Consider the following 27,465-nt stretch of genomic DNA (forward strand, 5'->3'; position numbering starts at 1 on the left):
AAACAACCCAAACTTAAAATTTGAAAATAACAACTTAAGCAAATAATAATTTATAATTTATAAATATAAATCTAAAAATTTTTAGTCACGACACGTACCCAGACTTAATGTATGAGCGCCACGTCAGCAAATTGGCTCCCTATTTGTATTACTATAAAGATAAAGATATGAATAACAACAATGAATTTGGGCCTTGGCCCGCTAATGCAGTCTTAGAAACAAAATAAAAAGACCAAATATCCGTCCAAAAAATGACCAAAACAAAGTTTTTATGTTTTTATTATGACAAAAAAAAAACAAGTGTGTATTTATCAAGATTACTCGTAATAAAAAAAACTATATTTTTTTATACCAAAAAAAAAAAACTATGTTTTTTTCTTTAATAAATATATTAAAAAACTATTAGAGATTTTAAACTTTTGTTTTTTATTTCAACTATATATATTTAGCTAATCTAAAAATAATATGACTGAAGAATGTTTTTAAAATATTGATTAAGAGAGTTAAAATAAAAAAAAAACACCAAATTCTAACTCTTTAGATTATGACTAATGATATGGTATTTTTTATTTTTATAAATTAAATAAATGTAATAATTATCGAAATAAATAATTTAAAAAATATTTATCGAAATAAATACCTTTCTCTTTTACGGTGTAAACGATACGCGTATATATTGTTTACAGTGTAAATGAAATATATGTATTTTTTTTAAAAATTTTAAAAAATAATAAAAATATTAAAAATATCAATAATTCAAACTTTTAGCATGTAATTAATACATAAAAAAATTGGTAGAGGAGATTAAAATAGATATGTTTGATCAATTAATACTCAAGAAGAGTACATAAAATTTTTTTAGATTAAATTAAAATCCAAGTTGATTGATTTAAATTTGAAAAATAAAAAATTTGGACGTGTTTAGAGAAAGTTCCATGATGAGAATGCACACTTCTACAAATTGAAAGATGGAAAGCGTAAAGTTGATGACCGTTTAGGAATAGTGGGAAGAGAATTGAAACGGTTGTCTCCCACATGGATAATGGGAGATAACGTGAGAAATAACCGTTTTAGTTCTCTTTGCAGTTTCCACTATCTGATCAACATTTTCTAACAATTGACAAACGATTATATCTCATCTTTTTGTGTTTTATTTATCGCATATCAACTTCACGCTTTCCATATTTCCATTTTAATCTCTTCTACCAACTTTTTTATGTACTAATAGCATGCTAAAAGTTTAGATTATTGTTATTAATATTTTTTTATTATTTTCAATTTTTGTTAAAAATACATGTATCTCGTTTACACTGTAAATAAGATATACACGCGTCACCTGTCTTATCTCGTTTACATGGTAAACGAAATACATGCAAAATTATTTGTTTACAGTATAAACGAGATAAGAAAAAAGTATTTATTTTAGTAAATATTTTTTAAATTATTTATTTTTGTAATTATTATAATTATTTTATTATTAAAATAAAAAATCCTATGATATGTATATATGAAAAATTAGTTATTAAATTAATTATTTATATAAAATATATTAAAAATAAATTAAATAGTATATATTTATTACAAATACATGGTAATTAATTTTCCAAATGTATATTAACTTTTTGGTCAAGCCATTCTATATATTTAAAATTTCTAAAAAACATTTTCAAAAACTTCCTCTAAGACAATAGCAAAGGGCGAAAGCTAGTGTACTCCAAGTAAAGTAGGAAGTGCAACACTTTTTAAAAGTTAACCTACTATCAAAAGTTATCAGGTAAATAAATTTATTTATTATTGTTATTATTTTTTTTGTCATGAACTGAACAAACCGGCACTAACAAAAATACTAATTCCCCCATTTAACACACGGACGACCTTTACACCACAAAAATACTCAAGAAAATTTGATTGAATTCCTCCATTACTCTGTTATTGTCGATGTAATGTTTTCAAGCATTTTCACTGTTTTATTTGTTGGCAAGTGCTTCCATTATCGTTCTGACTAGTCACAGATTTTAACGTTCTTGAACCCACTACATTCCACCTCTATCATAAATGACCTTCAAAGTCCGAAAAATTGCTGCCATACAAAATAGATGGCAGTTACAACAAGTTCATTATCTTTTATTTCAAATTATCCTCAAATTGTACATAATAAAATGAAAAATTAAAATACAATTATATTTAAACAATTATTTGTATTATTTTTTTATTAATTTATTCAAAAAATAATTAAATTTTAAAGTTAATTTTATTCAAAAAATAATCAAATTTTGAAGCTAATTGGTATAAAATATTACAGAGATAAAATTAAGAAAAATTTTTATTTGTATAAGAATGAGCCTAATAAATAATTATTCTATTTAATATATAATTAAGAATATTTCTTTCTTTATCAACTGAGTTATAGTTCAAATGACATAGTTTTCATCCAAGAGTTGGTAAAAAAAAATACTTCTTTCTTTTATTAACTTTTTTCAAACATTAATTATTTATTTTACATGCAATATAGAAATAAATGAATATAATATTTATTGAGTAGACGCAGTTACCTAAAAATTTTTATTGTCATAGTGTTTGAACTAAATAAAAAATATTATTTTAAAAAAATTAATAATATATTTTTAATAATATTCTTAATACAAAATAATAAATTTTAAATATTTTTTTAAAATAATATATATTAACTAAAATAATATAATTATCCCAAATAATATATTATAAATATAATAAAACTTAAAAACGATAAAAAAGCGGCTGAACAGGCACGTTAGTGCCTGTTGAGCCGCTAGTATACATAAAATATATATATAACACAATTTTTTATCATTTTGTTTATATTCAATATTATAATTTTATTTCACACAAAACAAAATTTATTTAAATTTTAATATTATATACATAATATATATTTAATATTATTTTTTTAAAATTCTAATATTTTTTTTTTCTGGATTTAGTACATGAATTTTCAACTTATTTTTTATGTATTATTTATTTTAATTTTAAAGTCCAATAACTTTTTTTTTGTACAGACATGTTGTTTTTAATATTTATATACTATTTTTTTATTTTTAACTTCAGTCCAATATCTGAGATTTATAAAAAAAATCTAAAACTTGTAAAAAAATGATTAACCTGATTAACAGAGGTTACCTTTTTAAATTAAACCATTTAAATAAAATATAATAAATAAATAGTTCAAATTTAATGAATTCACAAGATGTGCAGCATTCCATACTTAGTAAAGAGCGTTTTAAGGATGAGCCATAGCAAAGCCCTAGAAGATAGACACAAAAAAAAGCCTTTAGAAAAAAAAAAATGGAGGGCTCCAACCTCGGTACTTTTCCCTCTTTTACAGAGGACAGAGCCAACTCACCAAAATCGAACGTTAGAAAAAACTCAAATTCTGAAACACCCTTCCATCTTCCAAGTTCCAACTCTCGGCAATGCCCGCTCTCAGGAAGAGAAACCGCGAACGGGATTCGTCTCGTGCTTCCACTGTCACCAACAGTCCTGCGAGCCATGATCACCAACACCAAATGTTGGAGTATGAGCTCAGCAGGGAGCAAAGAATCCGAGAAAACCAAGAGAGATTGGGAAAGCTTGGTATCTTGGATCTCTCCCTCAAGCTCAAATCCTCTAACCTTCCTTCTAAGCGCACTCGATCCTACACCCCCAAAACCCCTCCTACTCTCCCCCCACCTGGTCCTGTTCGCCGTTCCTCCAGGTTCTCCTTCCCCGAATTGAAACATGGCTTTCAAGTTTTGTGATCTTTTGTATCTCCTTTTGGCATCAAAATCTGATCTTTCTTATATATGATCCGTCCTTTTTGTTTTCCTGCATGTAAACTTATTGTGTTTTACAGGTTGCAGAATGTGACTCCTGTTAGTTACTCTGAGCCGCCTGTGAAGAAATCTGAGTTTCGGGATCGGCCGAAGGTTGTGATCCAGGAGGGTTCGAAGCCTGAGGTGTACACTGAAGAACACGAGAAGCTGTTGGGTAATACTGATAAGAGTTGGACTCTGTTCGTGGATGGTGTTGGGAAAGATGGAAAACGGATTTATGATTCCGTACAAGGGAAGACATGCCATCAGTGCAGGTTAGTTCATGACTTCATCCTCCATATGCAACTGAAATGGAGTAATTTGTTTCTATGAAATTGTTTAAAGATTTTCCAGTGGTTTTAAAGGTGCATTTTCTACCATGATGATGTGCTGCTTTTGCTGGTTATTGATTGTGTCAATAGTGTTATCCTTTTCTTTTATGTTGTGCTGAGGGTTCATGTTTACATGTTTTGCTATGAGTCCATGATAACATGGTTACCATGAATTTCATTATCTGGTCCATCTATTTGTCTGATTTCTATTATGTTGCTATTTTTTTCTTATGGAACTTTGCTTGCTACATGAAATTACTGTTCTGCAGGCAAAAAACACTTGGTTATCGTACCCGCTGTAACACATGCAACTTGGTCCAGGGGCAGTTTTGTGGAGATTGCTTGTATATGAGGTATGCTTTCTAGTTGATCTAACATTGTTTTTGTTGGTCATCTTGTTTATTAACAATGAAACTGCCTATTTAGGATTTATGGTGCATGGTTTATTATGATGGAACCTTATCTGACAAATCCTAAGATTATTCTTTGGAATCAATATGAATTTACTTATATATAGGCCAAGATAGTTTCTATATCTTGTAAATTTGCTATATTATTATTGCATTAAATGTTCTTAAAGCATTCCCCGTGATCTGTTTTGTTGCTTGGTTTGATTTGAACGAGACCTGCCCAGCAATTTATGATGCCCTATATGGGACTGTACCTTTAATCTAACCTGATGCTGGCTTTATCTTATACTTTTTGTAGATATGGTGAGCATGTACTTGAAGCATTGCAGAATCCAAATTGGAAATGCCCAGCTTGTCGTGGAATTTGCAATTGTAGCTTATGTCGTCAAGCAAAAGGATGGGCCCCCACTGGCTCTCTATATAGAAAGGTTGCTCCTAATTCTCAGGCAAATTTTGGTTTTAATTTGTTTTTCCAAGGGTTTAGTTGGAGCTAAGCTCAAATTTCTCCATATTTTAGATATCAGCATTGGGTTACAAATCAGTTGCACATTACCTCATCCAAACCCGGCGCGCTGATAAAGATGTGGAGAAAAGTGCAGATTCCAACTCGATTTCAGCAAAAAGGTCACTACCTTTCTCTGGTGTAGAGGTCAATGAGTCTATTGAGGTCAAAGAGACTCCTGTTGGATTAATGAAGCCTCTAGCTAATACTGAGAGCGATGGAGATGAAGTTTTGACAAAAAGATCGTTGCTGAATCATGTACCATTCAATGAGTCTCTTGAGGTCAAAGAGACTCATGTTGAATCACTGAAGCCCGTAGCTGAAACTGAGAGTCATGTAGCTGAAGTTTCAGCAAAGAGATCATTGCTTTTCTCTGATGTACAAGATCAGGTTGATCAGGTTGAAAAAGTTCAGTGTTCATCTACCATGAAGCCACTTGGTTCTTCATCCAGGCCTTGCTCAGACAGCATTGCTGGAAGACTTAGGTCCAGGCTCAAGAAACCCTGATGCCCCCCCTCCCTTTCTTTCTTTTTTGGAATGTAATATATATGCCTGATTTCTAAGGAACAATATTTCAAAAATCAGGAATCTTGGAACATTGCTGAAATGGAAAAACCTTTTGTCATGGACTCACAATTTTATTTTTAAAAGGGTAGTATTGTTATACGCCTTCAATGCTTAAGTACACAGGAGTGATTCTCAGAATTTATCAAATCCTTTCCCAAACTCTTCTCTTAAGTTAGATGATTTGATTTGAATTTATTTAACAAGATGCCGGGGAAACAAAGCTAAGAAATATATATACTATATATAACGCACTTGAGTGTTGGCATTGACTGAATACTCTAGTCTCACTTCCTGCAGGAGCCGCCTACATTTAGTTAAACTTAAAAGTTGAAGAAAGTCAACCAAAGAGACAAAATGAACTCCAATCATACTGATCCATATGAATATCTAAAGCAATAAAAATATTGGAGTGATCCTCTTACAAATAAAATATGGTGGCGTTCAGAATGTTTCAATGAAGTTCAAATTTGTCAATTTCTTTAAAGAAAACCTAGTATAGATGCATACAACCTGCACCAGTTCTTTGTAAGATAATGCAAAATTAGGATTCATCAATTCTCTTATACAAAGGATCTTATCATATGTTTAGTATATACTAATTTTAGTTGCTTGGTTGCTTCAGGCATACCAGCTGTGATGGAGGATCTGCTTCAATCTTCGTCAACCTCGATTATTTACATACTTGCCTTGCTGATCTGCATCTTCACTTATTATCTTGGAAGATCAGTTACTAAAAGTGAGAGCAAGACCTGTACTGCACCACAAGCAGGCGGGGCGTTGCCGATTATCGGCCATCTACACCTATTTGGTGGAAAGAAACTGCTCTTTGAAACACTTTGTACCATGGCAGAAAAATATGGACCAGCCTTTACCATAAAGATGGGTTCAAACCGGGTCCTAGTTTTGAGCAGTTGGGAAATGGCCAAAGAGTGTTTCACTGAACATGATAAATCTTTCTCAGACAGACCCCTAGTTACTGCTTCAAGATTACTAGGCTATGATGGTGCAATGTTTGGTTTTGCGCCTTACGGTCCTTACTGGCGTGAGATGCGCAAGATTGTTACAATCCATCTTCTATCAAACCATAGGATTGACCTGCTTAAGCACATACGAGCTTCGGAGGTGGAGATGGCAATGAGAGAGCTGTATGGCTTATGGTCAAGCAAAGGCTGCCCAGAGAATGGAATATTGGTTGAAATGAAGCAATGGTTTGGTGATTTAGCATTTAACATTATCTTGAGAATGATATCATGTAAGAGATACTTTGGAGTAAGCTCAGAAGATGGCAAGGCACAATATTTCCAGAACATAATAAGGGACTTCATTAACCTATTTGGGGTGCCTGTGATATCTGATTCAATTCCAACTCTTTGGTGGTGGGACATACATGGTTACAAGAAGAAGATGAAGGAGACGGCTCAAAAACTTGACCAACTAATTGGGGAGTGGTTAGAGGAACACAAGCAGAGAAGACTATTAGGTAAGGATGGAGAGGAAGAGCTAGATTTCATGGATGTGATGCTGAGAGTCCTACAAGAAAACCCTATTGCTTCTTTTGACACAGATACCATTATCAAGTCTACTGTCCTGGTGAGTTCTTGAGACAGCTTTGAACTTTAATGTATTTTATTCATTTGACTCTTGAGTTTGAGACAACTTATAAAATTGGCGTTATTTCAAGATTCTAGCTACAAGATATACTGTGTTAGTTCATAGGAATCATGTCTGTATTTTGTAAGTCATAACTTGTTTTTTAATACAGCATTGGAATAGTTCTGAGTAGATTTTTTGTCTCTGCAGAATCTGTTGGCAGGAAGTGACTCCATTATGGTAGCTATAACATGGATCTTGTCTCTGATGCTTAATAATCCACAAGTACTGAAGAAGGCTCAAGATGAGTTGGACAACAAAATTGGGAGGAATAGACAAGTGGAGGAATCCGACATCAAGGATTTGGTGTATCTTCAAGCCATTGTGAAGGAATCTTTGCGGCTAAGTTCTCCGAGTGCTGTCATTTTTCCTCGTGCAGCAATGAAGGACTGCACGCTTTCAACTGGCTATCACATCCCAGCAGGCACCAAGTTGATGATAAACATATGGAAAATAATGCATGATGAGAACTTGTGGCCTGATCCGTATAGCTTTCAACCTGAGAGATTCTTGTGCAGCAGCCACAAGGACATAGATGTGAGGGGCCAACACTATGAGCTTCTTCCATTTGGCTCTGGAAGGCGTTCGTGCCCCGGAATTTCACTATCTCTCAATGTTATGCATCTTATTCTGGCTGCACTGCTGCATAGCTTTGAAATTACTACTCCATCCAATGAACCTGTAGACATGACAAAGAGCATTGGTTTGACAAATGTGAAAGCAACTCCACTTGAGGTTCTTCTTGTTCCACGCCTCAACTGTGTTTTATGATGGGGAAGGCTAAGGGCACTCTATTTTTCTGCTGTTTGTGTTGTGCCTTTTATTTTTGTACGTAGATGTATTATTTGAAAAGTTATTATCATCGTACTAAGGTATGTGGGAAGAAGATTGACAGAACATCCAGTTAGAACGATAGATCAGATAAAAGATAGACAGGTGGCAAAACTTAAAAGAAGATCCAAGAGACTAGTATGAAGTGGTTAAAGGAGATCTAAGTGTAAATGGTCTTATTATAGACATAATATACAATAGGACTCAATGTTGTTATTTGATTCATGTAGCCAACTCTACCTAGTAGGATAAGATCATAAGACTTTGTTGTTGTTGTTGTTGTTGTTGTTGTATCATACTAATGTGTAGACATACCATTTATCCTTATAGTAAATGAGTGGTATGTACAATCGAAGCCATGTTTAACAGACATCTCTCTTTAGCATTAGTTATAGGCTGTTAGTGCTTCTTGCTAGGTTTGTCATGTCAAGTCTACTCATTGCTTCCTAAGTGATTCATTATCACAATCAAATTATCAAGTTTTCAAAACAACAGATGCAGCTGTTATTGAGGTCAAAAGCAGAAATGATACAATTCAATTTAATCACACCTCACTTCACTTATAATTTTAGCTATGAATAGAGCATCATTGAAGAACCATATATAGAAGAATCAAGAAAAAGGACTTCTCAGAATTCATCAAATTCATCAAATTCTAGCACCATATGCGGTGCACCTTGCATAATCCTTTACTTCCATTTTCTTCAAAGTTGATCCACAAGCACATTGGGCCCTCTAACTCCATATGTGGCCGGCAAATGATGCATAATGAATGACATTAAAACTCTATAGCAAGTATCAAATATGTATACCAATTTATCCTTCTGCCATATGGATAGGTACACTGAATCAACATTGGTCAAATGCTAAGAAAAGTAAAAGGTAAAACCAAGGTTAGGTTCATGTGCACAATGCTAAAGTTGGAGGGACAAGGATGTGATTTGGGGTGAACATAGCCTATCCATAAAGTTAAGACATGTTTTCTGTGTATGCCTAAAAATCCAAATTTTGTAAACTCCGAGTAATTTAACCAATAAATTAGTTATTATTTAAAGAAATTAAAAAATTAAATTTTATAGTTTAATAAAGTTGAAATAATTAAAATATGAGTTTTAACACTAATTTTAAAGATTTTGACCCGAAAACAGACCAACGAACTGAACCGGTTGGCTCGAATCCAAATCGGGTTAGCTACTGGACATGTCGGGTTTGACTTTATAACCGACAGATGAGACTCATCGTTCATAGGACAGGCATACATCATATACATTTGTATATTTTGCTTGAGTGTGTATTGTGTTGGTTTGCTTAATTGCTCTGCTTATCTGCTACTTGTTCTACTTGCTGTAATTGCACCTCTATTTGTATTTTTCTTACTTGAATGGTATGTGTATGCTTCTAAGAGACCCTCTCTTGGTGGAAGAGTGAAGGAGGGTTGTTCCACCGATGATTTGGAAGTTTAGAGTTGATAGAAGGTGTAGAGTTAGAATGGGGTTGGAATCATTTAGTTAGATTACCGATATTATTGATTTAGAATAAATTTTAAGATTAATCTAAGTGTCGAAGTTCTAGAAATGTCTCCGACTTTCCTGAGACTTTTTATATTTACTATGTGGGTACCTTTACCATGTTGAAAATTCCTGATTCTCATTCCATACATATTTCTGATATTTTTCATATGCAAATCGAGAGGCACCTCGTTGAGCGTCTGGAGACTTTTCTTACAAGCGAAGAATTGTCTTTTGGCCTGTTATATTTTGTTTTAGATTATGTATATATGTATATAGAATCTCTGCATGTATATTTTGTATTTTGTCCCTCTTAAAGGTTGATTTGGAGAAACATGTGTTTATTCTGTAGTTTGAATTATGTTTTGTATTGTATATATATAATTACATACTCTGGCCGGCCTTAGCTTCGCAGGTCAAGTCTGGAACTTGATTTTTGTGTTTTGGAACTATGATTTGTCTATTATGTTTTTAGCATTCTTTTAATCTTACCTATCCGTTTTACGATTATGCATGTGATTGTGATACGATTTTTTGTTTTCGCTTTTGTTTAACTTATTCTCCATGCTCCTAAATATGAACTCTTTCAACTATATTTATATACATATTTTATTTTTAAAGATCGAAATACCTTGTCACCTCTACTTTACGACTTAAGCGTAAGGTTCTGTGTGGTAGGGTATTACACATTTAATAGAATAAAGTGATAATTAGGTCCATGAGGATTTCAACTTCAGATAAATTAGTCCTTAAAGAAAAAAGATACCAATTAGATCCTCTACAATAACAAATTATGGACATATTATGTTCTTTTGTCAATTCACCATGTAAACTTAATGACGATGCTTTTATGTATCATTGACTATAATGACATTTATTTATGAAATATTGTCAAGATAACTTTTGGAGCAAAATTTCACTTTCTTGGTTAGGATTTCTAATAAATAGAGAGTAATTGATGACAGTTATATGAAAACTTAAAAAGATAACAAATTAAATGTTTCATTTTCCAAAATGTTATCGTCCCCGAACTCATGTGACAGTAATGGGACACGCCACATAAATGAAATATATGGGCAACTTCATTTCATTTCACATTTTTTATAGACAGAAAGACATAATTTATCCACCATTTACTATTGTAAAATACTTGACTAAATTTTTTTTTCACGGACTAATTAGTCCGAGATTGATATCCTCGAAATCCAAATAATAAGATAGTGTTTGTTTTCGGGGGCAAGACACGGAAACATGGATAACACTTATTTAAAAAGTGTTTGGAAGCAGAGACATGGACAGTAGACATATTGGGGACGCGATTCCATACTCCTTGAAGCTTTGGAGTACTAAAACTCCTTTTAAGAAGTTAGAAAGAAGGTTAGTATTTATGATTATTTTGTGTTTTTTTATTTAAAATTTGTTTGCGCTAGCATTAAATTTTATATTGGATCCGTTTGGACTTATGATCAAGTTGGGCTTATTATACTTTTTTATTTTTTTTTGGTGACTATTATACTTTTTTATTAATATTACTCATATTAAATTATTATAACATTTAAAAAATATTATAATATTATAATTGAAAAAAATAAAAAATTTAAAAATCAAAACATATTTTTAGTATTAATTTTAAAAGACTAAAAAATATCCTTTAAAATTAAAATGATTTAATTTTAATTTAAAATTTATTTAATTAAAAAGACAAAAAAATGAAAAACACACAAATTAACACTACTAATATTTTTTTAAAGAGGAGAAGATACAAGATTGAGACAAAAATATCTTTTTAAAAAGAAATCTAGGAATTATTATTAACTTTATTGAAAAAATAAAAAACTTTAAATTTTACAAAATATTTTTTTTAGAGTTTGGGATTCGACCTAAACTAATTATCCTATATATTAAAAATAAAAATATAAATTTATATAATTTCTCCCTAACTTTGATCAAACTTTAACCATCATTCACATTTTTTTATTCTTATTTTTTTCTTTGCAAATTTTTTTCCTTTTTTTAAAGAAATCTAATTCTAATTCGATATTTAAATCAATGTAAATTGATATGATCGGTCCAGGTTTAATTACAAAAACATATTTACACTCTAACTTCATGAGCTAAATATCAGAAGTAACAACTAACTCTAGTTACAAATCTGACGATAATTTAATACTATTCTGCTCTTTGATTTGTGACTACTTATTTAAAATTATTTTTAAATTTAGTTTTAATTATAAAAATTTAAAATTAAATTTAAATAATAATCTAAAATTGATTTAAAATAACACTTTAAAAAAATATTAATTCTGTTCCTAATATATATTTATATATATCCTAATTAAATGGTATGTTATAATATAGTTAATTTTTAAAATCATGATGTTATAGATAAAAAAAAGTAGTATATGTGATAAGTTTTATGAAATAAATTATAATATTAAATAAATAATTAAAATAAATAAAATTTAAAATGATTAATTAATTAAAACATAAAAATAAATCTTAAAAGATAAAAATATACCAGTACGATTTAGATTGTACTGTAATGAGTTTATGAAATTATAAAACAAAATAAATCTTAAAGATAAAAATAAAAAAATTGTTATGAAAAACAATAATTTTTTTATTTTATTTCAATAAAAAATTAACACTAATAAAACACGAATTAAAAAAAACGTTGCTTAATAGGTAAAGATATATTTTATGATTATTTTATGATTTTATTTAAAAGTATAATTTTATGTTAGTGTTAATTTTTTAAATATTAATTTTTTAAAAAATATAATTTATTGACATTAATTGTTTGATGATGTTATCAATATATAATAAAAGTTCTATTAATAGAATACCTATTAGAAAATTGTGCCAACACACATTACAATATTGATAATCTAAAAAGAGTTTCAAAACTCCAAACATAAGGGGAGTATTGTAACATCCACCGACATATTGTCTCCGAGACAGTTTTTTATACTTTTGTGTCCACTCTTTCACGAAGGATAATGATGAACATGGAATTTAGAAGAGTGGATACGTACAATTTTATAAATTTTATTTTCCTTTTTTTCCACTGTTACCCCTTTTTTATTTTTCCTATTGCGTTCTTCAGAGATACTTTTTTTCCTGCTCTTTCTCTATCTCTTCCTTTTTCAGGTACTCTCTCTTTTCTGTAGAATTTTTTATTGGAGGTAGATAATTCTTTTCTTTTTATCGTTTTACTTCAATATCATTTTAACCTTATATTATATTATTTGATTTGTAATAAAAATAATAACAAAAATAATTAATCTTAAAACTTTTAAAAGATAAATATTATCAAAAGTAAAATTGATCTTTATTATCTAAAAAATAATTTATAAATTGTAATTGATTTTATATAATCTAAAGAAAAATCAGTTTTTTTATAAAGAAAAATCAGTTTTTAGATAAAAAATTAGTTTTTTTAAATAAAAATAGATTTTTATATGCAAAAACTATTCAAGTTCCGTCTGTACTTCTGCGTACTCTCATTTTTTATTAAATTAATTTGTATTGACGTAGAAAATTTGGAATCACAGGGCTATTTTAGTCATTTCATATAATATTTTAGTCTTGTCCATGTGTATCCAAACATAATACTAGACATTACATTAGTGTCTTCTTCATTGTATCCAAACACAATACACAAAAAATAATTTTTTGTGTCTTCGTCCTATTGTCTTTGTTTCAGTGTCATGTTTTGTCCTGTCTCTAAAAATAAACGTAGTCTAAGTGATGGTGTGGACTATGGTACAATAGATGGCCTAAAATCCTTTAGATTACACATGAAAAGCAAATAAGAGGATTTCTAAATACAGAGCTAAGAACACTTTAACTGAAAGAAGATATGCTTTGGAAATTAGATTTGATATTCTTGGCAAACCAAAAAAATAAAATAGGGATTGACAGTTCCATTCTGATAAACAAGTTGATTTATTATCAGATCATAATTGTATCTTATACTACCTATAGCACAATTCATTAGTGAATACAGTAGACAAACTAATCATTTTTTATTATGGAAGAGAGCATAGAGTATTAATTTTCTTGTAACAAATAAATGGAAGTGCTACTCATTTTATTTACCTGTAAATAATGCACATTAGAGCCAATATAATATTCAGAAACAACTAATTACAAGTTGCATTTGGAAGCCAAATGAAGACAAGAAAGTAATTAATCCATGCTTTAGGACACATAATCATGTGAAGTTTGTACCAACAAGACAAAAGTGTAAACAAGAGCAGAATCTTGAGTCATCAAGAAAAGTAGTAAAACATACAGAAATCTGATTTCCTGTACCTGTTTGGAGATAAAGCAATAAAATAAGCTCAGCTTTTCTGGATCAAATCGTTGTTGGATGATTTGATTACAATAAATTAGTGTGACATATAAGAGAGACATACCAAAATTTTTTTATGACTTTTCGTTATCCTTGGGAGTCATTTGTATAAATTCAGTGAGAATGAATCATCTCCAATCAAATTTTCCCTTTGATAAGTATAGTTTTTCATCATACAATTTTTAAAGGGGTTCAAACGAAATATGTGACATTATAACTGTATGATGAAATATTACTGTTAATATTAACAAGTAGGAAATTCAATAGAGAAGATTCGAAATCTTGGTGCAGATGCCAACTTGGTTTAATGATTTGGCCTACCCTCTCCTATCTTAGGACCACCTTTTATTTACTATAATTTCTAAAAAGATAGTACCAACCAAATACGTTTGAAAAGAAATTTAAATGTCAAATCCAAATGTAACGTAGTTTTTAACCAAGCAATTCACTAATTAACTGATCAAGTAACTCGTCAATTTTACAAAACACACATTTATAGTATTATAGAGTTGATATTTTAACCATGAAAATTGTACAAATATAAAGTTTAATTTATATATTTGTTATATTGAGAGCCACTGACATTATCCATGCCGAAAATCTCCTTATCCATACCTGCCACCCATTTTCTCAAGTCGGTTAGATACATTGCTGAGGTAAGCAAAGTTGTATATATAAGTGCTTTAGCATTGGAACATAACTCGGTCATGGTTAAGAATCAAAGATCATGGATACCTCAGAGCTCAAAATTCTCGTTTCAACCATTCTTTCCCTCTTCATTAGTGCTTCCATTTTGTACTTCTTAAAGAAAAAACACACTACCAACAAAAAGAAACAATGCAGTGCCCCTCAAGCAAGGGGTGCATGGCCTATTATTGGCCATCTTCACCTCTTTGGAAGCCATCAACTCACACACAGAACACTTGGTGCTATGGCTGAAGAACATGGACCAATCTTCACTATTAAACTTGGTTCATACAAAGTTCTTGTGTTGAGTAGCTGTGAGATGGTGAAGGAATGTTTCACCATCCATGACAAAGCATTCTCCACAAGACCTTGTGTTGCAGCCTCAAAGCTAATGGGATATGACTGTGCCATGTTTGGTTTCACTCCTTATGGACCTTACTGGCGTGAGATTAGGAAGCTAACTACTCTTCAGCTTCTTTCAAACCATAGACTTGAACTCCTCAAGAAAACAAGAGAAACTGAGTTGGATTCTGCAATAAGGAAGCTTTACAAGATAGAAGGAGGGGTTTTTGTTGATATGAAGGAGTGGTTTGGCGATTTGACACACAATGTTTCTTTGAGAATGGTGGGAGGAAGGCCATACTATGGGGAAAGTGGTGATGGCTATGAAGAAAGTGAAGAAGCAAGGAGGTATAAGAAGGCTATGAGAGAGTGTGTGCGTTTGTTTGGGGTGTTTGTGTTGTCTGATGCAATTCCATCTCTTGGCTGGTTAGATTTCAATGGACATGAGAAGGCTATGAAGAAAACAGCTAGTGAAATGGATACCCTGGTGAAAGGGTGGCTTGATGAACACAAAAGGAAAAGAGCTTCCAATAAGGAAGAGCAGGATTTCATGGATGTCATGCTTAATACTCTGCAGAATGCTCATATTTTTGGTTATAGTGCTGATACCATCATCAAGGCTACTTGTTTGGTAAGTAAGTAATTCATTCAGCTAACCAACTGCTTTTTGTGTTTGCTTCTGTAACATGTCTCATTTGATCAACCATTTTACGTTTAAAAGGATTTGTAATAAAAAGAACTGTTCCAATTTCTAATAAAACATGCATCTTTGGAATTTGGTTAGTCTATTTTGATCTTCTCACAGTTTATAGATAGAGAATTGTGCTATTTTTATGCCATATAATCTGATTCAACACTAAGATTAGTTTAGTAAAGGAATGGAATAATATAAGCCTTTTGGTAATGTTATCTTTTCAGTTTGGCATTTAACTTAAATACTCCAACTATGAATATTGTTTGCAGAATCTGATACTAGCAGGAAGTGATGCTACCATGGTTACTCTAACATGGGCGTTATCTCTGCTACTCAACAACAAAACAGAACTGAAAAGGGTGCAAGAAGAGATCAACATTCACATCGGGAACGAAAGGAAGGTAGAAGAATCAGACATAAGCAAGTTAGAGTACTTGCAAGCCGTAGTGAAAGAAACTCTAAGACTATATCCACCAAGTCCCATCATAACCTTTCGTGCAGCCATGGAAGACTGCACTTTCTCATGCGGATATCACATCCCTGCAGGCACACACCTAATGGTGAATGCATGGAAGATCCACAGGGATGGTGATGTATGGGAAGATCCACAGGATTTCAAGCCCCAAAGGTTCTTGACAACACACAAGCATGTTGATGTGAGAGGTCAGAACTTTGAGCTTGTGCCTTTCAGTTCTGGAAGGAGGGCTTGCCCTGGTGCCTCCCTGGCTCTGCGCGTCGTGCATCTAACGCTAGCTAGGTTGTTACAGTCTTTTGAAATCGATTCTCCTTCGGATGAAGCTGTAGACATGACAGAGAGCTTTGGCCTCACCAATTTGAAAGCCACCCCACTTCAAGTTCTCCTAACACCACGTCTACACCCCAAGCTTTATGAATTATGAATTCTGAGAGCCTTTGGAATGTGATAGGTTTTCAATCTTTAAATGCTTTACTTGTTTAATCATTACTGGTGTAGCAACTACAAGCTGTTGCAATAAAATAATCTGTAAGTTGTTGCAATAAATTGAGATGCTAGTGGAAGTTGGCGAAAGAAAACATAAATGACACCTTAAACAAGCAAACATGTAAAAGCACGCTGCTAAGCATTTACAAAGTTCATGCTTCTTCTGCAGCAAAGAGTTGACGGAGCGGCGTTGGATTCAACCAAAAAGAAACTGACAAGAAACAATGTTTGTTAGAGTAGAGGATGGTTGTACTTTCACTCATGTTGTAAAAGTAAAACAAATCACAATGAAGTCTCACATTGGGTAAGGCCAAGAAGAGAGAACTAAGGTGTCAATATAAAATAAACATATCAACACATGTCAAGGCATACCTTTCTCGGCCTTTTGGCTAAGATCAAGTGTAGTATCTGTTCTTATCAGTTTAATATCTGATATGTGAGCCAATGGCTCACACGATATTAAATTAATTTATTGAGGGTGAGAAGCCACCTCAATAGCTTGCTATTGGGCTTCTTCTGCGTCGCCCTTTGTGTTGCACTATTGCAAGGGCCTGGCGCAACCCACCAATTTAGTTTGAAGATTTGTGGTCTCTTGTTCCTAGGACTCTAAGATTTGTGGTCAAGGCGCAACCCACCAATTTAGTATGGCGCGAGGGTGGGGTGGTAATCTTTTTGGGGGTTTGAAGGTTCCTGTTTTCTGGACATCTAAGTAAGGTGCGTTTTTGGGGTTGGGTTTAATTTTGAAAGAAACCACGTCGTTGGCGCCATGCTTTACGAGGACGGTCTAGGTTATAAGTCAAAAGAGCCTTTCATTTTGTAGATTACTTGATTAATGGTGCCGAACTGTAATAAGATAGCTGCTGCGTTTTGTTGTTCTTGCAAGTGATTCCGTACCAATGGTTCACTTTTATGAGTTTATCAAATTCTTTACTCTCAGCTCCTGTTCACTAAAATATAAAATGTATATAACACATGGGCTCCTCATATAACCATTACCTGCCATCCCATTTCTCCTTAAAAAGACAAAAGTTTGATTCCAATTCCAACTCAATCTTGAAAGGATTATCAATGATGTACATACAAATCCAAACATCCAGATTCTACTTTAACATGTGGGGGGAGGGAAAAAAAAGAAGAAAGAATTTGACAATTACACCTTGATCTGTGTGATATGTGCTCAAGCCATGACATAAACAAACCCTAAAGCCTGAATCCTAGGACTAGTGCAAGCTTGAGGAAGGAATATGCTCCTTGTTACTCCTAGTTAGGTATATATGTACATCGACAGAATTCAAGTCACAAACAGGTATGACCCAAAAATCTTGTCTAAATTAGAAATCAATGAGAGAAGGAACTTGCTTCCATGCTATACATTGAGTACTCACTGGAGCTAAAGTTTGGTCTCTCCTCGCTCCACTTCAAAATTTCCTTTGCATATTTAAGTGCTGCATCAACACTACCAGGCTCCAAGCCCTTCACCACAGACACGTACAACTTTCTCCCTGTAAGAGATGAATAAAGCCTCTTGAACTTAACCGCTATGTAATGAGAACCCAGCTGACCAAGGGAGGGGTTGTGATTGATGCTGTTACTGTTGCTATTGGGCCGAGGTCGGCTAATTGTTGGATGAAAATCAGAGAACCAATCACACTTGGTCAACGGAACTTGTTCGATCTTCTCCTCAAACTGATCAACTTTGTTTAATATCAATAAGAAGTCCATATGCTCAAAAGTTGGGTGAGTGACAATGGCTTCGAAAAACTTCCTACTTAATACCATCTTATTAGTGGAACAACCATTTCCATCAACGGTAAACTGATCATAGTCACTCAAGGAAACACAGAAAATGACCATTCCAACATCCTCAAACATCTCCAACCACTTGCAATTTTCTCCTAGCCCCCTTGCATGCACCCTAATAAGTTGATACCTGCTAGCCATCCAAAACAAAAAAGATGCATCAGAAACATCATAATAATGACTTTGCCCCTAATGTAATATTCCTTTTTCCTTTCTGAAAGAGGGTAACATGTAGACAGGCATTTGAAGAGGGGAGCAAATCAATTTAACATTTCCTTATTTGAGCCAAACTTACATACAAGAAAATTTCAGCAACTTCAAATAAATCCCGCAATATTTACATATCATATAACTAAAAAGCTAAAAGTTTTTGCCTATAAAATTCATGAGTCCTTGCAGTTCTGGACCATCTCTCTCCTTACTAATTATAAACCATCAATATCCTACTCATCATATTGTTAAGTGGAAAGAATTGTCTCTATAGACATAGGAAGTTCTTATGTTTCTTCTGCATGCACTAAACCCTATTGTATTTGTCAAATATCATGACAGCAGGGACAGACAAAGAAATTTTCATACAAGCATTCCAATAATGTGTAGTGGAAAAATTTTTTTCAGCTTCATAGGCTACTTACTACATCAATAAGTACCGTATTTATTCTCCACTATATCCATATGCTGGTCACAAAATTTACCGAGGAAAAAAAAAAAACTAAACACTATATTAACCAAAGGGAAAAGGGCACAATTTTTATTTTGACAGAAAGCCACAATATTTGTTTGGCAGGAGACAGGCACAAATATTGACGTACCTGATCAATGAATCATGTAGATCAGCAGTTTCACCAGTTTCCTCAGGAGATGATTGGGGAAATGAAAACTCCACACAAGCCAGACCATTGGATGAAGTAACTCCCTCAGCATAGAGGATATCCAAATCCGAGGGTTCATAATCAGTCCTCAATATCTTAACAGCCTAGACATAGAATTGCCATGTTATAGACATATGCAGAATAAGAACTAAATTCGTAAAACAGTAATATACAATATACAATTAAATTATAAGAGCACACATATAAAATACTGATGAAAAATAAAACTTATCTTACCCGCTCTAAGAAATAATTCGCGACACTAGGCAACATTTCTAGTTCACTTCTTCTTGCATATGTGGCCTTAATGGCTGCATCATTCCATAACTCCTCAATCAATGGCGCATATTCGCGTGTAGCAGCTGGAAAGATGGCATCAAGTTTGCCCGATACCATAGTTTTCAGCAACCAATCAGAGAATACTTTCAGCCTTGTACCAATGGAATACATCGTTTTCTCATCAGATTCTGGTCCAGGCCCTGTTGTGAGCCATAAGCAAAATCTTTCAATACAAATGGCAAGCTAAATGTTAAATCTGCATACCTCTTATCATCTTATACAGTAATCACTATCCAAATAATAAGGGGGGTTTTGTGTTAATTTTGGAAGGAATTATCAACCATGTGACACCTTAAACAAACATCTAAGCATGCTGCTAACCATTTAGATTTTAGACCCACAAGTACAAGGTGCACAGTTGATGGACAGTTGAACACTTGGCCATGTATTTTTTGGTGCTGAGCCAAACTGTGACAGGAGAAGTGTATAGAAAGGAGAAAAATGGTCTCATACCTGTGTTACCAGGAGTAGAAGACTGCCATTTCTTTAAATGCCCCAAACATTCGTCTTCAAAACGCTCACGACCCTCCAGGAGTACGCCAAGATAGGCATAGACATTGCTCTGGATGGTTAACTTTATATTTTCACGCTCATCATCTGAGAAGGGGACACTGTTGTACAGAATCTTGGCCTGTCATAATTATTTAAAATTCTATGAATTTGTTGACTCTTGCTATGCATTCTTTGACACTACTGAATTAATTATTAAGAAGGACTAAATTAAATTATGAAATAACAAATCACCTGCTTGAAAATGGTACTTGTTCCAGATCCACTACAACCAACTAAGAGAAGCTTCTGAATTATTGCGTGGTCAAGGTAGTCAGGAACTGCTTTGCTAGACAGGCTGGAGTGTTGTTCTCCATGAGAATTTGAAGATTTAGAAGGTACTGGAAGGGACAGGAAAGCACATACAAGCTTCGTTCCAGCCTAACAAATGAAATAAAAGAGTAAGAAGCAAAAATTGACAGAGCAGAATGAAATAAGAGACAAATAAAATCCCATGGGAAAATGATCACCTTTCCCCATATATACCCTCGTGTATTCTTCTGTCCCTCTTCTTGGTATGAACCATCCTCATTGACCCAAAAATGTGGGTTACCAGCACATTGAACTCCTGCCAACTGCATTGTCAAAACAGGATTCTTTCAACAATTTTTCTTCCACGACGAACAAGAAATCGTTATTAAGACCTCTAAAAAGATTTTTTGCTTTATATTAAAAAATTTCAACCTGCAACATCCGAAGCTCTACTTTTGTTATTTCCCGACCATTGATGAAAACTTGAGTGTTTCCATTGCTAGCATCAGGCTGGATGGGGCCTCCAACATTCAGATGGGGACTGATAATCCTGGAAGGCTTTTGCCCTTCCTACAAAATTACAAGCCAATCAGCATCCATAGCAAAGCACTAAATTTAGAAGTCATGTAAGATACAAATCAAAGAAAAAAAGGGGAAAAAATAAAATAAAGCATACCTTCCCCCAAAGACCAGACACTTTGTCATACCAATAGTTTCCAGGCTTCAGCTTCTTTGGAGGGTTTGGACAGTTCTGCAAGGTAACCAGCTCCTCATACGCAAGAGGCTTCCCATTAACAAAAATATATTCAGGTGGAAGCTGATTCACTTCACAAAACTTCTCCGCCTTCATTATCTGCCGAACCTCCAATTCATTAAGCAACCGCTTGAGCATCCGTGAGCATTTCCCTAAATTCCCTCGTTTCGACTCATCGATGGGGAATCCAATACAGGCAACACATTTCCTACCCTCCGGCATGGACCCCATAGCTCGGAGCACACAATTACTACAATACTTTGCATCACAGACAAGGCAAACCTCCTTCTCTGTGAATCTATTCCCCTTGAAGCATCTATAGCAAGACCCTTTCTTCCCCTTTGTGAGAGGCTCCCTTTTAAGAGGTCTAGTCACAGCTTCCTCCTCATCACCAAAATCCCCATCCAAAGCATCATCAGAATCCACATCGAAGGTAACAACAGGGGGGCGCCTAGCATCACCACAATCCTCAGCCTTCAGCGAAGAAACCCGAGTGGAAGGGTACTCCAAACTCAGAACAGACTCAGTGGAGGCCCAATCGTGCTGATGCAACTCGTTCGAAACCCTCAACGCACTCGAGCTTCTCCCTGACTTATCAAAACTCTCGCAAAACTCCACAGTGCCGGAGCTTCCAGCTCCCCTCGATTCCTCCAGCATCCTGGAACTCCCACCCTCATCGGAAAACTCGCCGGAGGCATAGTTCACGTTGGAGAACTCGAACGCGCCGGAGCTACTCAACTCACCCGAGAGCTCACAGACGTTGTTGCTCTGCGAAACTCTGTCCTCGAAGGCGATGACAGAGGTGGGAGACACCGTTCTCTCCGAACCTAACTCGACCTCCTTGGAAACCCTAGCTTCGGAGCCGAGAGTCCGGAGCTCCTTAGAGAATTTAACGGTGGGGTTTTTGGGCGCCACGATTGGTTGCACAACGGGTAAAGAGAGAGTATCGGAGAGAGGTACTTGAGAGACGACGGAAGCTACCGGAATGTCGTCGACGCTGATGGGAACCGCCCGGGGGAGATCGAAGGGGAGCGGCGGGCCGTCGTACTCGAGGGCGAAGGATACGGGTGGGCCATTGAATAGGGGAATGTGAGAGTGAAGGGATAAAAAGATTCCTAATTTTACAGCGGAAGGAGTGTGAGATAGTGGGAATGAGGGAACACGTATAGCTATGGTGGTTGGAGGTGGCGAGAATGGGTAGCTGGTGCGTGCGAGTGAAAGAAACAAGAGTGGGTGGTGAATGCAGCAGAAATGGCGTGTTGTGACTACTACTGTGGCCTGTGGGAGGGTGAAGATATGAAAATGACAGCCATTGCGGAATCTCTTTTACTTTTGTGGGCAGGGCTCCCTGTTGCCCACCACTTTGTCTTTTTACACTAGCAACCAACTTTTCCTTTTCTTTATTATTTTATTATTCAACCAATGTCTAAAATCAAAAAGTGTGGTCGTACGGATTAGGCGAACAAAGAAGAACCGATGGCCAGCAACGGCGGGGGTGCCATGACAGTAACGCCATTGGTGACTTCACTGGTGATTAGGAGAGGGTAAGAATAAAAAGGACATAATGTTAGGTTAGCAAAGTTAACAGAAGAGAGTAACGCAACCAAAATTTTTAGAGAAAAAATAGACCGAACTGAATTATGCCGTGTTTTTGTTTTTTCGAGTTTAGGAGTTGCTTTGTGGGGAGTAAATTTGAGCACTTTTTTATTTTTGATATTGGGTCAGCGGTGGTGTATAACTGTACTATAGGAGTGCAGGGTGCTTGACGAGAGTGTGGCACCCAGAAATCGCTGGGTCCGATTTCATGGCTTCCAATTTTTTTTTTCCATTTTGCCAAGAAATCGCTGAGTCCGATTTCCATGAATCACAAATCGGACGGTCCGATTTGTGTCCCTTTTCAACTGCAATAAATCGGACCGTCCGATTACTTCTCTTCATCTTAACGTCGTCACACCGATGTAAAATTTTCCATAGTTCCATAACCCATTATTACACCACAGTTGGTGTCATATAAAAAAAATTAGTCTAAATTTGAGACGCAATATTTCTATTTTTTGTTATTTCGAATTTTTAATGTCTTAATTCGTCATTTTAATAGTGGGTTGTTCCTGTAAAAATTTTGATCCTCAAATTTGCATAAGTTATAGCCTGATTTTTTTGCATATGATTTGGGAGCGTGAGTTATGTTGGGATATGATCATTGAGGGTGATTTACACTGTTATGACGGCGTTATTTTTTGAAATTTTGGAGAGAAGAAATCGGACCCACCGATTTCAAGTAGAGAGGAAGTAACACAAATCATACCCACCGATTTGTGTGAGGGAGACGTTGAGCAGCATGAAATCGGTGGCACCAATTTTTGGATGGTGAAATATTTTACCCGAAGAGTGTAGTAATCGGTGAGACAGATTACTGAAGGTAAAAAATTTTATTTTAATCCGGGGTGAACCAATCGGACCTACCGATTTGGGAGTTCACGCAATCGGTCCGTCCGATTTGCCTGTTAGTGCATACAAAAACCGAAAAGAGCTCACAAAATTCCTATTTCTTTATCGCCGGTCTCAACTAATGTTCTTCCTCTTCTCTTCTCTTCTCTGATTCTTCTCCTTCATTTTTGTAAAATAAAATTTTTTGAGGTTAAGAATAGTCAAGTACGTATAGTGTTATGGATGATAGAGTTGTATTGAAGATTTATTATTACGGACAGATCTTATTGCAAACATATGAGGGAGTTCAATTTGTGTATGAAAATCCATTAGATGTTGTTATTCCGTTCACATTGTCATTTGAGGAATTGAAAGGTGTGATTTGTGAGAAGATAGATTCTCAAAGATGTAGGAGAGTATCGTGTATGTTGTACAGGTATCCTTTATCTGTGTTTGGTGGGTTTGTTCAATTTCAGACCAAGTACGTGACGGACGAAGCGAGTATGCATGAAATATTTTCAATGTACATGAAAAATCGCCACCGAATGTCGTGCATTGAGTTATATATTGAGTTTGAGCAATCTGAAATGGACCGTAACATTGAATTGGAAGATTATAATAGTGAAAGCGAAGATGAATTTGAAAGTAACTATGAGATCGTCGGTGCAGGTGAAGACGAAGATGAAGCTGGCGGCGCCATGAACACAGATGTGACAGAAGTTGCAAATGCACTAGCAAACCCACATCCGTTTCAGGAGCCTTCTTTCATACGGTTATTGGATTTGAAGGCTATGCACGCACCGGAGTTTCCGCAGTATATGAATGCATGTGCGTAAACCTAGGTAGCTATGTGAAACTCTGAAGTAGCAGATCAATAAGTCGGATGAGTAATCTATGTGATATGTGACTAGGCATTTGTGACCATAGCGTTTGATTTTTTTATTAATTAATAGTTCTTTGTTATGAATTATATTTAGTTGTTCTTTGCGTAGATTGAATAGCGAAAAATAAGACTATAATGATCTTACATGGTAAAGTGTGTTTATTAATTTTGATGTATGCAGTGTCTCCTGTTGTGGCGAATGGTGAGTTCACAGTGGGGATGGAATTCAGTTCAAGGGAGGCAGTAATATAGGCAATGAAAGATTATACCATCCGGAGAGGTGTGGACTATCGGGTATATGAGTCAGAACCGACAACATTTTATGCCAAATGTACAGAATATGGGAATGGTTGTGACTGGTTGATCAGGGTTACCAAAATGCAGAAGAAGTACTGTTGGGAGATAAGGAGGTACAATGGAAGTCACACTTGTACCAAGTCTACTATTTCTCAAGACCATTCGAAGCTGAATTCCAAGACAGTTGCAAAAGCAATTAAGTCGTTGGTAGAGGTTGACCGGTCTATAAAGGTGAAATCAGTAATTGCTGAAGTCCAGTCAAAGTTTAACTACACCATCAGTTATCGCAAGGCTTGGTTAGCAAAGCAGTAGGCGGTCAAATCAATTTTTGGAGGTTGGGACGCATTATATGAAGCTTTGCCCATATGATTTGAGGTCATGTGCCACAAAGAGCCATCAGCAGTGGTTCACTTTGAAACAATGCCTGCTTACCAGGGGGATGATTTGGTTCCTGATATACGTGTACTACATAGAGTCTTCTAGAGTTATTACCCTTGTATAAGGGCCTTCAGACACTGCAAGCCAGTGGTGCAGGTGGACGAGACTCATTTGTATGAAAAATACAAGGGTTGTTTATTGGTTGCAGTCTCACAATATGGTAATAACAACATCGTGCCTATTCCATTTGCCATAGTGGAGGGAGAGACTTCTGATGCACGGTACTTTTTTCTGAGTAACTTGCGTCAACATGTGGTGACACGTGATGGTGTGGAACTTATCTCTGATCGACACGATTCGATTAGGTCAGCTATTGAACGAAGTAATGGGGCTTGGTCTCCTCCTAGAGCTTTCCATATGTTTTGTATCCGGCATATTGAGTCCAACTTCTTGAGGAAGTTCAAGGCACCTTACTTGTAGAAGCTTATCGTCAACATTGGTAAGTTTGAATAGAATGAACTTTGAATTTATTGTAAGTACGATCGTATAGAATGGTATTCATAGTTGACTAAATATTTTTCATAGGATACTCGAGGACGATCAGGGAGTACCAAATGCGCTATGAACGATTAAAAGAACGGGGTGAGGCTTACACCAACTAGCTTGATCGGATCCCTCATGAGTAGTATGCTTTGGCATTTGATGGTGGATACCGATGGGGTTATATAACCACCAATATTGTGGAGTGCATCAACTCCGTCTTAAAGGGTGCACGCAATCTCCCGGTCACTGCACTTGTTAAGGCTACATTTTACAGACTGAATGAGTTGTTCACTAGGAAAAGAGCCGAGGCTGAAGCCCGAATCAATGCTGGACTTGTGTACTCTGAGATGGTGACCACCAAGTTGCATGCAAATCAACAAGCATCAGGTAACATACAGGTTAGCTGTTTTGATAGAGAAAATGAAGTCTTTGAAGTACGCGAGATGCCTAGTGGTGAATTCCAGGTTGACCGAATTTCGTGTCGACACATGTTTGCTTGTTGTGCAAATCAGCGGTTTGGATTGGCAAGTGTACATTAATGACGTATACAAGATGGACCAAGTTCGAAGAGTATACAGGGCTAGGTTTAGACCACCGAAAAATTCAGCAACGTGGCCTGCTTATCATGGACCTCGATTCGTTGGAAACCCATTCCTCAGACGGGTAGCCAAAGTTCGGTCGAAGATGACCCGCTTCTTGAATGAGATGGACACTCGTATGTTGCGTCGACCTAGGCGATGCAAGCAATGGGGTGCCGAGGGCCATAGTCGCAGTAGATGTCGTCAAAGTGGTGGACCAAGTGCATGTCCAGCCGAAGAGTAGTAGTTACCATAGTTGTCAGAACCGAACCGGTGATCGAACCGATCAGGTCATTGGGTCACTGGGTCACTGGTTCAACCGTTGGATTACTGGTTGAACCGGTTGACTCGGTCCTATGTAAATAAAAAATAAAAAATAGTCAAAAGTTTAAAATTAAAATTTAAAATACATATTTTTACTAACATTTTAAAATATCAAGTTATTTTAAAACAATATTGAACATGAACAATAAATATTTTATTATTTTTACTCTATCATCAATATTTTTATTTTGTTTTTATATTAAAATAACTATTATTTTTAAATTTTAATAATTTATTAATTAGTTTATATCTATTATACTATTATATACTACAAGTATTTATTAAAATTGGTGGTTGTAGAGCTTTTTGGTTTTCTTGAGGACAGGGGTTCGAACCTTACCTCAAGCATTTTGAAAATATTTTCTCCTACACGGTTCGGTCAAACCACTTCACCGGTTCGCACCGGTTTTAACCGGGTCAATTCTTTGTTCGGTTCAATCACTGGACCGGATCGACATAGGATCTGGTTCACCAATTTTCCGGTCGAACCGGTCGGTCCGGTCCGATTTTTACAACTATGGTAGTTACCTTTTTTTCATTTTATTTGAATTTACATTTATGTACGACATTGACATTTGAATTTACCAACTCATGCTTGTATTCATTTCAAACCTGATTAACATACTCGATAGAAAAATAGTCATAATAACGTAATGTACATATTCGATAATTAAATAGTACAAATTATTTCTTAAATAGTAGTAACAACCTAATTAACATACTCAATAATTAAATAGTTACAACTTCACTTCCTCGGTGTCCACTTCATATCTTTGTATAGCTTTCTACACTTCTTTACAA

General features: G+C 34.9%; 4 protein-coding genes and 1 non-coding gene across 5 annotated transcripts; 4 read left to right on the plus strand and 1 right to left on the minus strand.

Annotated features, from left to right (window-relative positions):
- Window positions 1-3,326: 3,326 nt before the first annotated feature.
- On the plus strand, window positions 3,327-5,721 carry LOC107487919 (uncharacterized). Its single transcript, XM_016108616.3, has 5 exons — window positions 3,327-3,730; window positions 3,869-4,102; window positions 4,429-4,512; window positions 4,868-4,997; window positions 5,087-5,721. Exons 1-5 carry the CDS (start codon window positions 3,450-3,452, stop codon window positions 5,576-5,578), a joined length of 1,221 nt encoding a protein of 406 aa, XP_015964102.1. The 5' UTR covers window positions 3,327-3,449; the 3' UTR covers window positions 5,579-5,721.
- Window positions 5,722-6,040: 319 nt separating this feature from the next.
- On the plus strand, window positions 6,041-8,335 carry LOC107487918 (cytochrome P450 CYP82D47). Its single transcript, XM_052261521.1, has 3 exons — window positions 6,041-6,163; window positions 6,261-7,228; window positions 7,439-8,335. Exons 2-3 carry the CDS (start codon window positions 6,275-6,277, stop codon window positions 8,057-8,059), a joined length of 1,575 nt encoding a protein of 524 aa, XP_052117481.1. The 5' UTR covers window positions 6,041-6,163; window positions 6,261-6,274; the 3' UTR covers window positions 8,060-8,335.
- Window positions 8,336-14,701: 6,366 nt separating this feature from the next.
- LOC107487917 (cytochrome P450 CYP82D47) lies at window positions 14,702-17,574 on the plus strand. The gene is made up of 2 exons (XM_016108614.3): window positions 14,702-15,644; window positions 15,977-17,574. Exons 1-2 carry the CDS (start codon window positions 14,712-14,714, stop codon window positions 16,604-16,606), a joined length of 1,563 nt encoding a protein of 520 aa, XP_015964100.1. The 5' UTR covers window positions 14,702-14,711; the 3' UTR covers window positions 16,607-17,574.
- LOC127747880 (U2 spliceosomal RNA) lies at window positions 17,037-17,233 on the plus strand. Its single transcript, XR_008009827.1, has one exon. It is a non-coding gene; the product is annotated as a U2 spliceosomal RNA (small nuclear RNA).
- A 101-nt stretch (window positions 17,575-17,675) lies between the features above and the next one.
- Window positions 17,676-22,736, minus strand: LOC107487916 (extra-large guanine nucleotide-binding protein 1). The gene is made up of 9 exons (XM_052261609.1): window positions 22,699-22,736; window positions 21,157-22,435; window positions 20,913-21,050; window positions 20,699-20,803; window positions 20,424-20,609; window positions 20,133-20,310; window positions 19,578-19,819; window positions 19,281-19,444; window positions 17,676-18,598 (listed from the first exon to the last, which is right to left on the minus strand). Exons 1-9 carry the CDS (start codon window positions 22,734-22,736, stop codon window positions 18,007-18,009), a joined length of 2,922 nt encoding a protein of 973 aa, XP_052117569.1. The 3' UTR covers window positions 17,676-18,006.
- Window positions 22,737-27,465: the final 4,729 nt, after the last annotated feature.

This window comes from Arachis duranensis, chromosome 5 (genome assembly GCF_000817695.3).
Source record: "Arachis duranensis cultivar V14167 chromosome 5, aradu.V14167.gnm2.J7QH, whole genome shotgun sequence".
Lineage (NCBI taxonomy): Eukaryota > Viridiplantae > Streptophyta > Magnoliopsida > Fabales > Fabaceae > Arachis > Arachis duranensis.